This window comes from Podarcis melisellensis, assembly GCF_964234715.1.
Source record: "Podarcis melisellensis genome assembly, chromosome: 10".
Taxonomy (NCBI): domain Eukaryota; kingdom Metazoa; phylum Chordata; class Lepidosauria; order Squamata; family Lacertidae; genus Podarcis; species Podarcis melisellensis.
In genome coordinates, this window is record NC_138542.1 from 2357145 (window position 1) to 2373544 (window position 16400).

Below are 16400 nucleotides of genomic sequence, written 5' to 3' on the forward strand. Positions count from 1 at the left end.
TTGTGGCAAACAGTAGTTGATGGTGGCGATTCATTAAACTTTCTAGTCATTTGTTACACAAAAAGTCTCGAAGCAACTTACAACACATTTAAAACATAAGCGCAAGTGAAATATGCTATAATAGAAACACGTTTGAAATACCATATTTTTCTGTGTATTAGACAAGGTTTTTTGACTCAAAAATCATGTCAAAAAACTTGGGTCGTCCTATACACGGAAAGAGGTGGGGGGGGGGAGCTGTGCACCGCCATGCCGCTGCAGGAGGCATGCGTTCTAGGGAGTGTTTCCTGCAGTGGCGTGGAGGGGGAGCCGCCAGCCAGCTGGTTGGTGCCCGTGCTCTAGGGAGCTTTCCCGCCTGCAGCTTCCCCCCACAAAAAAGCTCAGCAACTTTGGGCCATCTTCCCTCATTTTCTTTAAATTTAGTCCCCCAAAATAGGGGGCATCTTATAAACGGAAAAATACAGCACTTGATATACAAGACAGTATAGGAGCCAACTCCTAGGGGCTGTGGTCCCTTCGCCCCCCCTCAAATATCTGAGGAGGCCAGGCCCCCCCTACGTTGATGAACATTGCCATTCAAATGGTGTGCATGAGTGTGACTTGTGATCGATTATGCCGGATGCGGCTTACCTGTCCCCATATTTTATTCAAGTTGGCACCCCTGCAAGATGGTAAGGCACAAAAAGGACCCCACCTTGTCCCAACCCACAACTATGCCTTCATCTGATAGTTTTTGTAAATGCTCCCACCACATCTAGCAGGTGCTATTTATTTTTTTGCTTTGACTTGTATTCCGCTTTTAAGCCAAGGTTTGTTAACAACAGAATCTAGTGCAAACCACCTGCAGATGGTCATTATTTTGCAGGAAGGATTCAAGTGCATACTGGGAAATTTATGTTTGCACCATTAAAGTGGATTAAAGGGCTGTGTTGCCCAAGCACAACAAATCCACTTTCAAAAGGAATTGGGGCAATGCTACAGCATAGATTTAAAGCATATCCAACACACATTTAATGCACATAAGATGTGTTTTCATACTTTTTGCAGTTTGGAAACAGATGAAGAAATGAGTTGAAAAGTGTGGGATGAATGAATTACTAACAGTATAAACTGTTATAAAGGTATAAACAGCCTTCAAGCAAATCAGGACAATTTTTTTATATAACCAACCCACCCTGCAAACAAAGGGGAAAAAATGCTCAATAAAGACCAATGTGGTTTAACCTGCTGCATAAGCTTTGTGTAAGCAAATCAGGATGACTGCTTAATAAGTACGTCTGGAGGGGTTCAAAGTAAAACAAAATATGGAAATAACAGAAAACTTGCAGTGATCTTTCTCAACATACCTCCTAATCTTTCTCATGGATTCTTAGACATACTAGACCACTTATTCTTTTTACAGAGCTGCTTAGGGTCACCAGATCACAACCCAAATAAGTCTCCAACTCCCTTATAGGCATCGTGTTGCCAGCTTCTCCCACACTGTTCCCTACTTGGTCCCAGCACCCATCCAGCCTCTTTCCCCACCTGCTAAAACAAAGAGAACTCTCCCTCTGCTAACCCACAGCAGGCAAGGTGCCGGGGAAGAAGCCACAGCCCTGGTCCCAGCCTCCTCCATAACTGCCGGACAGCAGTCAGGGAAGCAGAAGACTCCCTGAGCATAACATGTGCCTTTTCTTCTGCATGAGAAGTAGGTTATTCACACACAAACACACACACACCCTCTCTCTCTCTCTCTCTCTCTCACACACACACACACACGCATGCACCTACCTGACAGAAACGAGAGCTCTGTTGCATAGGGGCCTGAGCACAAGTGATGAAGCGCTTGGTTCAAATTTCACCCGGGAGGCCATCCTACCAAGGAGCCTCAGGAAAGCCTTTCCTTGGCTCCCTCTTGCTTCGGTGTGTGTGGTGCAGATGCTGCTGCTCTGCCTTCTAAGCCTATGGCAAAGCACGGTGAGAAGCCCAGCAGCTCTCCCTGGACCTCAGAGCTGGATGGGAGAATTACATTAACAACGGCTGTGCATTTCAACCTCTCATTGGAATGTTTCAAATATGCTTCTTACAAACTAGATATCAGCTTAAAAAGAAAAGGAAGGAAGGAGTGCAGATTTGTCCAGTGGCACCTGACCCTGCTTACAGGTGTGAGCTGAAAAAAGACGACGCTCCTGTGGGACACCAGAGGGCAGCATTGCATTTCTTAAACCTACAGTGGAAGCCCGGCTGATGCTCTGAGCAATTCATACAAGACGCTCAGATAAAAAAAAGGAGGAAACTCGAAGAAGCACAGGGCTTTTTTCCAGCCAGAACTCAGTGCTGGCACCTCTCAGGTAGGCGCCATTGCCATTCTAAGAGAACGAGGGAGGCGTTCGTGGTGAGTTCTGGCACCTTTTTCCCTAGAAAAACACCACTAAACAAGCATATATCCTCCTGTAGTGAAGAGCTCCACATGATATTTAGGACCTACAAAGAAAACCTCATTCTCCAAATATCTGCAGTGCACATTGTATGTTGGGAAGTTCTTCCAAAATGTGTGTCAATATTAAAACAATAGCAACAACCAAGGGAAAGAATTTTCTTCATTTAAAAGGGGATGGAGCCTTCTAGAGGATCTTTGTGGAAAAGTCTTCTATTGTTCGCTTGGAAAACTGGAAGTTTCATTTATTCACTGTGAATTTATAGCTGGAGATGTAAGAACTTTAGAGATGTGGCAGTAGTACAATGGTTTTCTATTTTGCCTGGCAAGAGTTAATAGTTACCTAGGTATTAGCATAAATAGTATTTCCATAAGCTCAGTAATGTGACCCCTTTTCATGGAAGTGCTAACTTCTGTTAGTGAAATTTTATAGTATGGCAACTTTGTTTTCAGGAAAGGCATTGAAAACATGAATTTCAGCACCTCCCCAGTTTCATATTTTCCATCCCCACAACAGACATTCATTTTCACCATCTGCGCATGTCAGAAACTTACACTAAAAGCACTGGAAATACATCTGAACCTTGTTACGCTTGTTGGTGTAAGGTCTTCAGAGAAAGCATCTCTCAGTTCTGAGACCAGAAGCCTGCTCAACATAAGTCACTCAGTTAATCACTAACAGCTTTGGGTTTTTCATTGCATCCTGTGTTCTCTGCCACATCTACAGTCAAAGGTATTAGTCATGGCATTCAAGATTGTAAAGACTAAGGCAATCTATATTAATTTCCAAGCAGCCTAAACAGAACAGAAAGAGCTATTCCTTCAGTTGTGACACACGGAAAAAGTAATGGCTGAAACAGAAGGCAAATTCCTGACAACAGTATCCCTGCTGGCATTTTGACAGAGAAGTTGCCTTGCTAAACAAGATGGCCTTCACTGCAGAATTCCCAGTTTCGCTTACACTCTCTTTGACTGCATCTCCTTCCATCCCTAAATGATCGCTTCCCTAATCCCTTCCCTGGAATCCTCTTCCAGCTCTTCCTTCTGGGGCAAAGGTCTCAGCTCAGCCCAGGCTTGCACTGGACTACTTTGCCAGTGACTCTTCTGTGGATCCTGCCCGCTACTAACACCCTGGAGGCAGGATCCCTTAAGCAATTCCTTCTTTGCAAATTCTGATATGAACTGCCCTGACCCTGCCTCCTCAGCTAACATGGAGATCAGAAGGCAGTTATCTTGGATGTGTGTTTGTGTGTGGGTGTGGGTGTTGTACTTCCCTGAATTTTGCAGCATCGTTTGGAAGTTGAACGGACTTCTGGAATGGATTCTGTTCGACCTCCAATATATGACTGTACCGTTTGTGCTGCCAAGATCATATATAAGACCAGTTCTTTTGATAATACATACACAAACATGCATTTTATTTAGAAATGTGTACTTTGAGAGGAAAAATGCATTTGAATATAGCTTTCCTTGTGATTATTTAAAAAAACACATTTTTATTGAAAAACATTTATAAACTACTGGAAAATATTTTAAAATCTGTAAGATTAATATGGACATGTGACAGAACAGACTCAGGTGAGGAACAGCCTGATCTAGTTCTCCCTCCCGGGAGATAGCTTGAAACTGGGCTATCCTAACTTGGGTTGCGGGACGCGGGTGGTGCTGTGGGTACGGATACGACTGGCCCGTACGGACAGGGGTACCTTTACCTTTTTAACTTGGGTTGCAGGAGCTGAACATAGAAGCCCCCACAATTGCTACGTCCCACTATCACAATAAAGATTGTGTACATTATATATACAGCAGGCCCAGTGGATAAAACCTATCTGCCATTTCATTCACATATGCTGCTGCTGGACAAAATGCAAAGAGCTTGTGCGGGGGGGGGGGGAACGCTGAAAAAGAAAGAAAGAGTCAAACAGCCCCACTGCTGATCTGTTAAGTAGTCAGCTGGAAAGGAATAAGAAAAGCAACAGAAGCCTCCCCCTCTGAGAGCAGGACTCTCTCTATTGATTTTAACATCTAGTGTATCCGTCTTCAGAGGCCAAGGAGAGTGGGATCCCTCCAGGCTCCGTCCCATTCTCATTTTATTCCAGAACACCAGCAATCAGAACTAATGATGGGCAATTTAGCTTTGGTCTGCACATCTCTCGCCAGCTTGCATCTCGTCTTCTGTGTGTTTGTGTGTGTGGTTTCCTATTCCAAAGCTGAACACAACCCTACCAAAGGGAGAGGGTGGTTTTCACTCTCAAGCAGGTGTGCAGCCTGGGAGTCATTTTGGACTCACAGCTGTCCATGGAAATGAATGTTAATTCTGTGTCTAGGGCGGCTGTCTACCAGCTCCACCTGCCTGCTCACTGTCTTGCCAGAGTGGTGCATGCTCTGGTTATCTCCCGCTTGGAGTACTGCAATGCGCTCTACGTGGGGCTACCTTTGAAGGTGACCCGGAAACTACAACTAATCCAGAATGCAGCAGCTAGACTGGTGACTGGGAGCGGCTGCCGAGACCATATAACACCGGTCTTGAAAGACCTACATTGGCTCCCAGTATGTTTCCGAGCACAATTCAAAGTGTTGGTGCTGACCTATAAAGCCCTAAACGGCCTCAGCCCAGGATACCTGAAGGAGCGCCTCCACCCCCATCGTTCAGCCCGGACTCTGAGGTCCAGCTCCAAGGGCCTTCTGGCAGTTCCCTCATTGCGAGAAGCAAAGCTACAGGGAACCAGGCAGAGGGCCTTCTTGGTAGTCACGCCCACCCTGTGGAACACTCTCCCATCAGATGTCAAGGAAATAAAGAACTATCTGACTTATAGAAGACATCTGAGGGCAGCCCTGTTCAGGGAAGTTTTTAATGTTTTATGTTTTACTGTGTTTGGTGTTTTAATTTGCTAGAAGCCTCCAAGAATGTGTGGGACAACCCAGTCAGATAATTACAGTATTATTACAGTAATAATAATAATAATAATAATAGTAATAGTAATAGTAATAATATAATAATAATAGCTTTCCCCAGGGTATTTTACTGCTGAATTGGGGAAAACAGCAATCTGTGGAAAAACCTGATTGCCATTTGCTCCAATTCAGTGATAAAACACTCAGAGAAAGTGCTGGGACAAAAAACCAAACCTGCTTGGACATGGCATTTTAAAGTCCAGACCTGTGCCTAGAAAGTCAGTGCGAAAGGAAGTCTGGATGAGTCCTAAGATGAGAAAAAAGTCTCCTGTAATCGAGCTACATGATAATAGGGCCTAGGTCACTATGCTCCTCCCACACCCCGCCATTCCTGTTTCTGGAGATACCTGCATATCTTCTGGAGATAGCAGCATACCTAGCATACCTAGCTCTAGTGCCTAGTTGCAGAAGTGAGGGCTGGAAATGCAGACAGAACCTCCTTATCTGAATTACGCTGGCTAAATATTTGCTTTGGACTCTGAGCTTTGTTGTCATTATTTGTAATAGGTGTGGAACCATTTCGTTACACTGCAGTCCATGTTACCCAGAAGTGTTCTCACTTGTTCCGCTGAAGGTTTTAATGATTCCCTCCTCCCGGACTTCTATGTGCAACTTTTGTCGGTGATTGCCAGATCAAGTGGGACGCGGGTGGCACTGTGGGTAAAACCTCAGTGCCTAGGACTTGCTGATCGTATGGTCGGCCGTTCGAATCCCTGCAGCGGGGTGAGCTCCCGTCGTTCGGTCCCAGCTCCTGCCCACCTAGCAGTTCGAAAGCACGTCAAAGTGCAAGTAGATAAATAGGGACCACTGGTGCTGGCTCGCCAGATGCAGCTTGGTCACGCTGGCCACGTGACCCGGAAGCGTCTCCGGACAGCGCTGGCTCCCGGCCTCTTAAGTGAGATGAGCACACAACCCTAGAGTCAGACATGACTGGCCCGTACGGACAGGGGTACCTTTACCTTTTTACCAGATCAAGTATAGAGGCTGTTTCTAACAAAGAGGTTTCTTTCACAATATAAGAAGTCTCTGAAAGCTTATTTCAGAACTTTCAGCAATGTGAACAGAGCAATTTATTTTGGTTATACTGAGAGTGAATCATTGCCCTTTTTAACTGAGTAGCTGCATGGGAATATTCCAAGGAAAGCTGGACTTGCTGCATTAAGGAACATTTGGCTTAGATAAATGAGCAAGACATATTGCAAGTTGCTGTTGGCATCTGTCTGCCTCGAGAGACAATGGAGTGCACCTCCAGGGGTAAAGTATTAGTGGAAATAAAATTACAATGGTTTTTTTGAAAAAGATACAGCATATATTGTCTCTGTATTTGGAGACGGGCTGCAGCCCAGTGGAAGAGCACATGGAAGAAGCCTCCGGTTCAGTCTGTACCATCTCAAGGTAGAACTGGAAATGATTTCAGTCAGAAACCCAGGAGAGCTGCTACCATCCTGTATAACTAACTGAGTTAGGTAGCCTGATGGTCTGACACCTGCCTTTCCATCTCACAGTGATATGATAAGAGGCAGCTAGCATAACTAAAAAAACACACCCTATAATATAATGAATGGAAAACAAAAATATAGTCAGAATAGCAGCAAAATTACAAAAAAAAAACAACAACCCTACAAAACAATTCATGGTGGCAGCGGGTGTGGAGTCAAGAAAATCACACAAAAAGTCATCAAAAGTCATAGAACAGAAATGGAGAAAAAATGCATTTCCTGGGTCAGGGAGCTTCAAATCTTGAGCACTGTAACAAGGGGCGGGGGAGGCCCTTTCTTCTTGTACTAGTCAATTTTACACCAGACTGTACAACTGTACAAAAAAAGGCCTCACTGAACGTATTGGACAGGTAAACTTTTTAGGCTTCAAAAGGTAATGACTGGCACTCTGAGGCCAGAAGCAAACAGGTACGCAGTGTCTTTGGTAGGAAAAAGGAGACAAGCTCCATTAAGAGTCGTGCAGCTGCTCTTGGAACTGGCGGAAGTACAGTATCTAGTTCCATGGTTATGGTGGTTCAACACCGATGCCCAGAAAACCAATCTCCAAATAATGAATTGGAGACTGAAGATGCAGCAGGTATCCCCATTGCATCCACCTTCTCCTGCCCCGTTTTCTGCTCCCAGGATTCCCCTCTTTCTGTGTTATGTGACAACTACTGTTTCCTGTGACACCCCAGCTGGGCAAACTGTGATTTGCTTCCAGCCCATTCTTCAAATCAGTGGTTTAAAGTCGGTCTGGCAAACCAGTTCCAAGGAAATTCTGTTTGCAGTTCCCTTTAGGTCTCATGGCAACGTATGGCTGAAGGAAACCCAGAAAGAAAGATGGAATCTGCCCATAATAGGGGGAGGACAAGGAGGGAGTGTGTAAGCCTGCAGCACTTAAATAATGTTCAGGCATCTGTATGAATGTGTGAAGGGTTAGACAAGGGACGGAAACAGGGTCCCCAGCTGCAGTAGCTGCCCCTCAGATTTCCATGCAATAGGTGCAAAGGTCTGATTGGACAATCTCAGAAAAACTCCCCCCAAGCAGAATAACCTTGGTTTAGCAGGGTTTCCAATCAGAGGGACAATGTCTAGGCACATGCCATCAAGCATACTATAAAAACACATTCAACCTTTGCCAATATCACGGGACAAACTAATGAGAAGCCGGCATGTCTGAGGAGATACGGGGGGCATGACTTGTGTGTGCACCCTTGCCTGCCATAGCTTCATGTATTCACACAAACACAGTCTACATATGTCTTCTTGCACTGAAATTTTCCATCACTAACTTTCTTTTGTCGTGTCACCCACAGGTCTTTTTCCAGTTCTCTCAACATAACTGCTGGCTCCCTTTTTCATTTTTTACTCCCAATATCATGGCTTCTTCCTGCGCTGAGTTAATCCTTCACCCTCTCATTTTAAATGCTTCCCCAAAGCTCAACACTGCAAATAACACTTACTTTATCACGGCGTCTTTCCTTCCTGCTTCCCTAATATGTTATTCTCCTTGTTTGGGTTAGACTGCAAAAATTGTTTGGGTTTGAGGCTTATGTATGTCCATAAAGATACATGTCTCTGATGGTCAGTATACAAAAAACGACATTTTCATAATTAAACACCATTCAGCCTTCAACTCCTAATTCGTATCTGCTTTTCTAAAGTTCATAACTGCCTGTGCATCTCTCTGCGGTATAACAGAAGAATGACTATGCAGTTATGAACTGTGGAAGGAGAGATATAAATTAGGAGTTTAGGCATTTCCACATATGATATGTGCACAAACATATATTCTCATTTAACTTTCTATGTCTTCCCTCTAAGAATCCTGGCAATCACAGCTTTCACACACATTACTTCAACCATCCTTACTGATATTAAAAGATTATAAATATTATACAAATAAATACTACAAATATACAACTCATTATATTTATTTTTCATATTTATACTCCACCTCTCTGCTCTAAGTGAAAATACCCAAATCAGGTATATAAGCCGGTAAGATAAACCAGAATCATTGCCCATCAAAGAGGAGGATGTACAGTGAAGGGAATGCCAGCTTGTCTAAAGCCATCTAAAGCGTTTGAGGTGAGATCTGAACATGAACCTCAGCACCATCTGTGCCACCCTTCCTCCCAGGGCGGTTCACAACACAGTAAAATGCAGCCACCACAAACATCCACAACTATGTATCTAAAAACCAAAGGGCATAATGCAGCAGACAATGATACTAAAACTGTTGGGCTATGGAATCCATTTATGTCCCCAAAGCCAGCACAAACCGATACATCTTCAGTTGATGCCTAAAAGTGGTCAGTGTGGAGACAAATATACTTCCCTGGGATGGGACTTCCACAATTGGGAAGCTGCCACTGAGGAGGTCCTCAGGACATATCCCAACCATCTTGAAGGTTGTCCTGTTGTTCAGGGCTACGTACCTCAGTACCAACACCTGGGTTCTCACTGGCAGCCAGCACTGGCAGCCAGGTGAAATGCCCTTTTGTAGCCTCAAACTTGCAGCAGCATAGGAAGCTATCTTAATCTGAGTCAGTCCTACACTGACTGGCAGCTCATTTCTTGGGTAGCTGCTGTTGTTCTGCCTACATGCTGGGGATTTGATGTGGGACCTTAAACATGCAAGGCACATGCCCTACCATAGAGCTGTGGCCCTTCCCCATTCTGTGCCCTAGTGATTTTCTGCAGTGGGGACTTTTTGGGTCCTTACGTTTCCGTGCGCTGCTCTGGTTTGCCAGAAGCGACTTAGTCATGCTGGCCACATGACCTGGAAGCTGTCTGCGGACAAACATTGGCTCCCTTGGCCAGTAAAGCAAGATGAGCGCCACAACCCCAGAGTCGGCCATGACTGGACCTAACGGTCAGGGGTCCCTTTACACTTTACCTTACCCTTTCTAAACAACACCAACTCTGAACTTACTACAAGAACAAAAATCTGAGAGATGCCAAAACATATACTCACCTGACGCAAAAGTACAAAACAACCGGTCCCGACTTTTTGGGGAAGTCGTGTTCCAGCACCCTGCGGTCCAGCTGAAGCCAGTTCAGGTGGCCCCTGATGAAGGTAAGAGACAAAGGGATGGAAGTGAAGCAAGAGGTTTCTTTTTGACTGAGACTGTAGATATAATAATGCAGCTGAGAAAGTGGCTTCTCTCACTCACTGTATTTGAGGAATACATGCAACATTGCTGTGGGGATGGTAGGGCTGTCACTTCAGGCTTAAATGTTTAACATGTGAAGCTCACCTTGTCAGAGTGAGGACTGGAGATGTACAATGCAAAGAGGCAGAACCAAAGAGATAAGCGCTTTTGCCCTTTATTGCAGCCTTGCCACCCTTGGCATGACTATATAATGGAAAGTCTGTCAGGCTTTCCATTAAAAGTTGCTACTGCTAGGAGTTTATACAAGGTCTGTACTATTTCACTGCAGGCTAAAACACAGCCAAACAATGTCTCAGATATTTTATTTGCCACCCAGTATGTCTGAAACGGCCTTGCAAATAGAGCCTGCCAAGTTGCCTTTCAAGAGCTTTCAAAAACACAGCTGCTTCTCTCTCTCTCTCTCTCTCTCTCTCTCTCTCTCTCTCACACACACACACACACACACACACACACACACACACTGTAGTTATCGGTACTTCATGCTGCTCTCAGTTTGCTTTACACCATTTTCCCTTGTAAAGACTCATGGGTTCTGCACACCCAGTTCCAACCTGAGGCATCTTGTGGTGATCACAGAAGTTGGGGAGTCTCAGAGGGTGGTGGCTTTTGGTCTCCTTACAGAGGCATCTTTGCATTGAGCCTTCCCACCATCTTTTCTGTTCACAGAGTGTCCCAATAACTAGCAAAAGCTGCTGACCAAAGAGCATAGCGGGACAAGAGCAGCAAGTGAGAATGCCACATACAACACTGCCTCTCTCTCACCACTGACTCCAACCCGATTTATTCTCTTGCATTTATACCTCATGGCATTTACTGGGTGGAAAGACTATTCTATTCCTCTGCATATTTTCTGTATTGCAAATGAAGGACAATTAACTCTTTCTAGTCCATGGATCATGGGGAGCCTTCTCATTGCGAAGCTATTAACAACACACAATCATGGAAACAAAGAAGTTCTGGTGGGGAGATCCCATCAGTGCAATGGATACGTTTGGGACAGCTCTTTTGGCCAAGCGGCAAGGAAGAGTATGGCTGTGCCCCCACCAGGCCCCTTTGGTTGCAACCCTCGCTCTTGGGTTTCTGAGTTGAGAGGTTTTTGTTGTCACCTCTGTCTGCCATCATGAAACATTCTTTTAGATATTAGTACATTTTAACTCTCCTGCAGCATATACAGTATGCATTTTCTTTTCTTATGATTATGGAGTAGTTCTTTTAATTTCTGAGGCAGACACCACCTATCATACATTCTACCATATGTGGTGGACATGTAGGAAAATACAGGTATTCTGGGAGAGTATACATGCAGAACTGCAAAAAATGCTAAAGATCTCTTTCAATAAAAAACCAGAGGCCTACCTCCTGGGAATAACAGATTTGGATATTCCACAAAAGAGGAAGGGTATCTTTTTATATGCGACGGCAGCAGCAAGAGTTTTGATCGCAGCAAAATGGAAGGGTAATGAAATCCCCTCTATACTAGATTGGATCCAAAAGCTGACAGAATATGCCGAATTAGATGGTTTATCAGAAAAAATAAAGAATAAATCAAAACAGGAATTTGTTTCTAAATGGGAGGTTTTCAAAGAATATCTGAAAAATAAATAAAGTAGTTTAAATTCTGTTGCAGCATTCGAGGAACTTCAGTAATAGTTGCTAGGTAGATAGAAGAAATTAGATTTATTGAGAATAAGTTTAATTATGAAAAAAATGTGTATTGGCAATAAGTAATATGAATTTGAAATATGGAACGGACGGGAAGTTGGGTCTTTAGTGTTAAGACCAATAGATGTTTTATTGTTCACCAAGAAAATTATGTGTCTATGGTTATTTTTGTAATTTGTGTGTAATTTGGTATTTGTGGTTTTTTTGTGTTTTTTTCCCTTGTGTATAAATAAAAATTTTTTAAAAAAATAAAAAACAATAATTTCTGAGGCAGACTTAACTTCAAAAACACCACCAACATATTCACAAGTACCTCCTGCAGAAGTGGAGCGCACAGGAACATGGCCAATTTGTTCTTACTTATCTGGGCACATCTGTGGCACAGACACACTCTTACTTTAACAGAAAGTGGAATATTAAACATTATCCATATGCAACCCCAACTTACCGCAAATAAACATGGTAGTTTATATGTGTTTTACTGTGCAGTACTATGTATAACTGTAAAGATTACTTCACTTTGAAAGGTGTTGTTAATATTGCCAGTACAGAAAAGGAGAGTGACACGCTCCTTGCCAAATGTTAAAAAATGGCAACATTTGCCTTAATTACAAGATCACCAATGGTTGTGATCTAGTCCTGAAAGTCCACTGATAGCATAGTCTATGATAACTTTGAACCAGGATAACACCCATGTATACCAGGAACTCTCTGAAGACCACTGAGAAGGAGAATGGCTCTATGAAGAGCAGCCCAGGCCTCTGAGAGAGAAGCCTCACTGGGGTCCCATGCAGCCCCTCCAAGGTTATTTGTTTTCCTTGAGACGCTCATTGCAGAAGCCACAGAATACAGAGGATGCTCAATGGTGCCACACAATAGACAACATCCTTTCTTTAGATGGTGATGAGGGGTGGAGGCCCTGCTACCTCAGCTCTGGGGAGCATGTGGACCTCCAAATGTTGTTGTGCTCCGGACTTCCGGGATAGCGCGAACGGATAATGGCGGATTCCCTCCGAGCTCCGGAGGGAATCGGCTCCGTTGAGGACGGGTCTTGCCGTGCCGGCGACACGGGGACCCTTAAAAACCGCAGGCGCGGAAGCCTGCGGACCTGGTGACTCGGTGGGCACCTTAAACGCCCTCCCCGACCCGCGAAGAGCCTTTTTAAAGGCTGTGGAGTGGACTGGGGAGCGGCGCGGTGCTGAGAGTCCATCGCTACCTCGGCGGAGCGAAGCCGCGAGCCATGACCGGAGAGCGCTGTCTTTCTTCCTGAAATTGGACTGAAAAAAAGTAACCCGTGAGTAAAAGGAAATTTCGGCATTAAAAGTTTTTATTCCTGAATTTAAGTACGACCGGGGGACGTGTTAAAAAGGAAGTCCGCACTCCCCCCCCCCCACCAAAAGACTTAAAGCAAAGAGAGGAGCACTAGGTCGGAAAAGACCCTGGTGCTTAAATTGATAACTTTCACAAATTGGATTAAGAAGTTATTTGTGCTGGAGAGGAAGAGAGAGGAATTTCAGAGGTTTTTCTTTCTTGACTGACCCCCCCCCCCCCGGACCCGGGAAGCGCCCTGTGTGTGAGCCCGAGAAAAAGAACAAGGAGTTTGACAGCTGTCAAAAGAGCTGTCAAACGGGCAATTAAAATTTGGAACTGTGTTGCAAACTTCTTTCTGGATTAAAAGTGCTACTTTAAAATTGAACTGATTGGAAACAAACTAATTCTGAATAACAAAGTAACAGATTGTTGGAAAAGAACCATGATGGAAATCCCCCTGGAGGGAACTGAAGACATTGCAATGGCCGCTGAAGGAAAATTACTGGCAGAGATAGAAAAAATGTTTTTTCTTGTGGGAACTTTACAAGAACAGAGCCGGGTCATGAGTAAACAACTGGTGACCTTCAATCTTAAACTAAGCAACTCTGTTGATGGAATTCAGCAGGAGGAAGAAAAATCTGCAGCTGTAGAAGAAGAGATAACTTTAGAATTGGGGGAAAAAGAGGAAGGAGAAGAGGAAATTCTGGTGGACAAGAGTAATCAAAAGTCTGCAACTGTTGGGAACAAAAGAAATAAAGAAGATAACCAATGGATTACAAATCTGCAAAAGGAGAGAAAGATGGAGGTCCCTGGAATAACTATAATGTTGAGCTATAAAAGAATGAATAAGTACGACAGGGACTCTTTCTTCAAGTTGGAGTATGGGAGATTTGTTGATCCTGGACAGAAATTGTTTTTGTTGGATGTGGAAGGAGGAAAACATGAGGAGCTGGTGACAGAACTCCTTCGAGAAGAGAAGACCAACAAAATGGACTATAAACAAAACCGGTGGAGAGAGACTAATTGGGGCCTAAGAGCCTCTGATGTGAGAAATCCGGGCTAAATTTGTTTTTTCTTTTTCGAGGACATTGATTTGGGAAGGGGCAAAAACCGGGGCGGGGGGGAGGGGAGCATAGGGTGGTAAAAATCTGGGATTTAGAACTGAAATATTATGATCTTTGATTTAATATAATGAGGGAAGAATTTGTGGGAGAGAAATTAGGCCGACCTTAAAGAAAGGATTTAATGTGTAAAATGGGATATGTAAAATTATGATAAGTAAAAATGATAAATTTTAAGTAAGGATATGAATAATATTTAAGAGTATGAACAAATAATTTGCTGAGATATTAAAGAAAGTGGAAGGTGGGTAGGGGAGTGTGGGGAGGTCACGGAAAGAAGATTATGAAAGTAAGGTTATGATGTTTTGATTTGCGTTTGTGTTTGTTTTATATGTGTATGTTTGTCTGGTGAAAAAAGTTGAAAACCCAATAAAAATTTAAAAAAAACAAAACAAATGTTGTTGTGCTCCAACTCCTCTCAGCCCTAGCCAGCCTAGCACGGTCAATAGTGAAATATGAGAGAGGTGGTAACCTAGCAAACTTTGGAGAGGCTACACGTTCCTCATCCCTGTGCTACTGACTGTCTTTGTTTCCAGTGCCAGGTGGCCGGGTGCTGCAACTCATTCCCAGCAGGCTCTGCATAATGACCTGGCAAGCCGGGACAAAGCATGATACTACACAACCTAAATTTGCAGAGGAGCAGAATTTCCCTCCCCCACAACCTGCTGCATACTTCTTTTGGATATAGCCTGACCCTAAAGTTAATACTGTGAAATGTTTCTAAGATCTTTCAAACATGAAGATTCTTCTTTTCACTTTCATTGCATTGCAATCTCATTCTGGTCACGCAGTATGAAGTAATGACCCGATATCACCAAAAGGAGCTATTAAGTCACCAACACAAAGGTTGTTCCCATTGATTTTCCATTCAGGTTGTCATGAGGCAGCGCAACTAATGAATGGAAATCCCCAGTACAAATCATTTCTAAATAAATTACACCTGTAGAGATTTTCCTCTGGAGTCAAAGAATTACTTTCATACAACATAGTTTAGGGCTGCTCTCACAAGCCTCCCCCTTTGTTTAAACACTCAACCTATACCAGTAAAAGTGGGGTTTTTCCAGGTTCTCAATGGGTTCAGATTTGTTTTTTAAATAAAAACTAGTTGGTGGACCCAATGTTATTTTTCTAGAAAACGAGGTGCCAGAACTCACCATGAATGCCTCTCTTGTCCTTTATAACAGCAATGGCGCCCACCTGAGAGGTGCCGGAACTGAGTTCTGGCAAGTCCCAGCTGAAAAAAAGGCTTGGGTGGACTGTTGCTTTGTATTTTAATTAAAAATACCACAGTATTTTGACAGAGAGGTCCTTGGAGCATTTTTCATTGACAGCAATTTTGCTTGTGGAGGTAGCCTTTTCTGGAGAGCTGCACTCCTTCTGAGGGAGCAGGGGTGCCCCGAGGGGTGCTCCTAGAAACATCTTTGCCCACAGAGATCCAAGTGGCCTCCACAGCAAAGGCCACATCACCAGCTGGACAGATGTGACTTGTCTACTGTGAGTCATGTGTTGGTAACCTCATGTTTATCTTAATGCAAAGCTTTCTATACAGCTGGCCCAGAGGCTTAAGCTAGTGCAGAATGACTTAGCTCTGCTTGTGAATGATGCCCCTTATCCAACACATATCCTGCCAGAGCAACCAGTCCTAAGGAATTGGCACCTGTACGTGGGTGGCACTGTGGGTTAAACCACAGAGCCTAGGACTTGCCAATCAGAAGGTCGGCGGTTCGAATCCCTGTGACGGGGTGAGCTCCCGTTGCTCGGTCCCTGCTCCTGTCAACCTAGCAGTTTGAAAGCATGTCAAAGTGCAAGTAGATAAATAGGAACCGCTCTGGTGGGAAGGTAAACGGCGTTTCTGTGAGCTGCTCTGGTTCGCCTGAAGCGGCTTTGTCATGCTGGCCACATGACCCGGAAGCTGTACGCCGGCTCCCTTGGCCAATAAAGCGAGATGAGTGCCACAACCCCAGAGTCAGTCACGACTGAACCTAATGGTCAGGGGTCCCTTTACCTTTTTACCTATTAATCATTGGGTCCATTTTAAGGCCTTGCTACTTACGGAAGCTGCCCAGAGTGGCTGGGGCAACCCAGTCACATGGTAGCAAATGATAGATAGCTAGATTAGATAGCTAGATAGCTAGATAGATAGATGATAGATAGATATAGATAGATAGATATAGATAGATAGATAGATGATAGATAGATAGATAGATAGATAGATAGATAGATGGTAGTATTAAACTCTGGATCATGTGACTTGAAAGACCATCTTCCCCTC

General features: G+C 44.0%; 1 protein-coding gene across 8 annotated transcripts in view; it reads right to left on the bottom strand.

Annotated features, from left to right (window-relative positions):
• The window catches only part of FRMD4A (FERM domain containing 4A), a gene marked incomplete at its 5' end in the record, with an annotated part of 413106 nt that overhangs the window by 107651 nt on the left and 289055 nt on the right, over positions 1 to 16400 (bottom strand). For all 8 annotated transcript variants that reach the window (XM_081927637.1, XM_081927636.1, XM_081927641.1 and 5 more), the window contains one exon: positions 9836 to 9928. In XM_081927637.1, coding sequence (XP_081783763.1) covers positions 9836 to 9928 — 93 coding nt within the window. The remainder of the gene's footprint in view (positions 1 to 9835; positions 9929 to 16400) is intronic.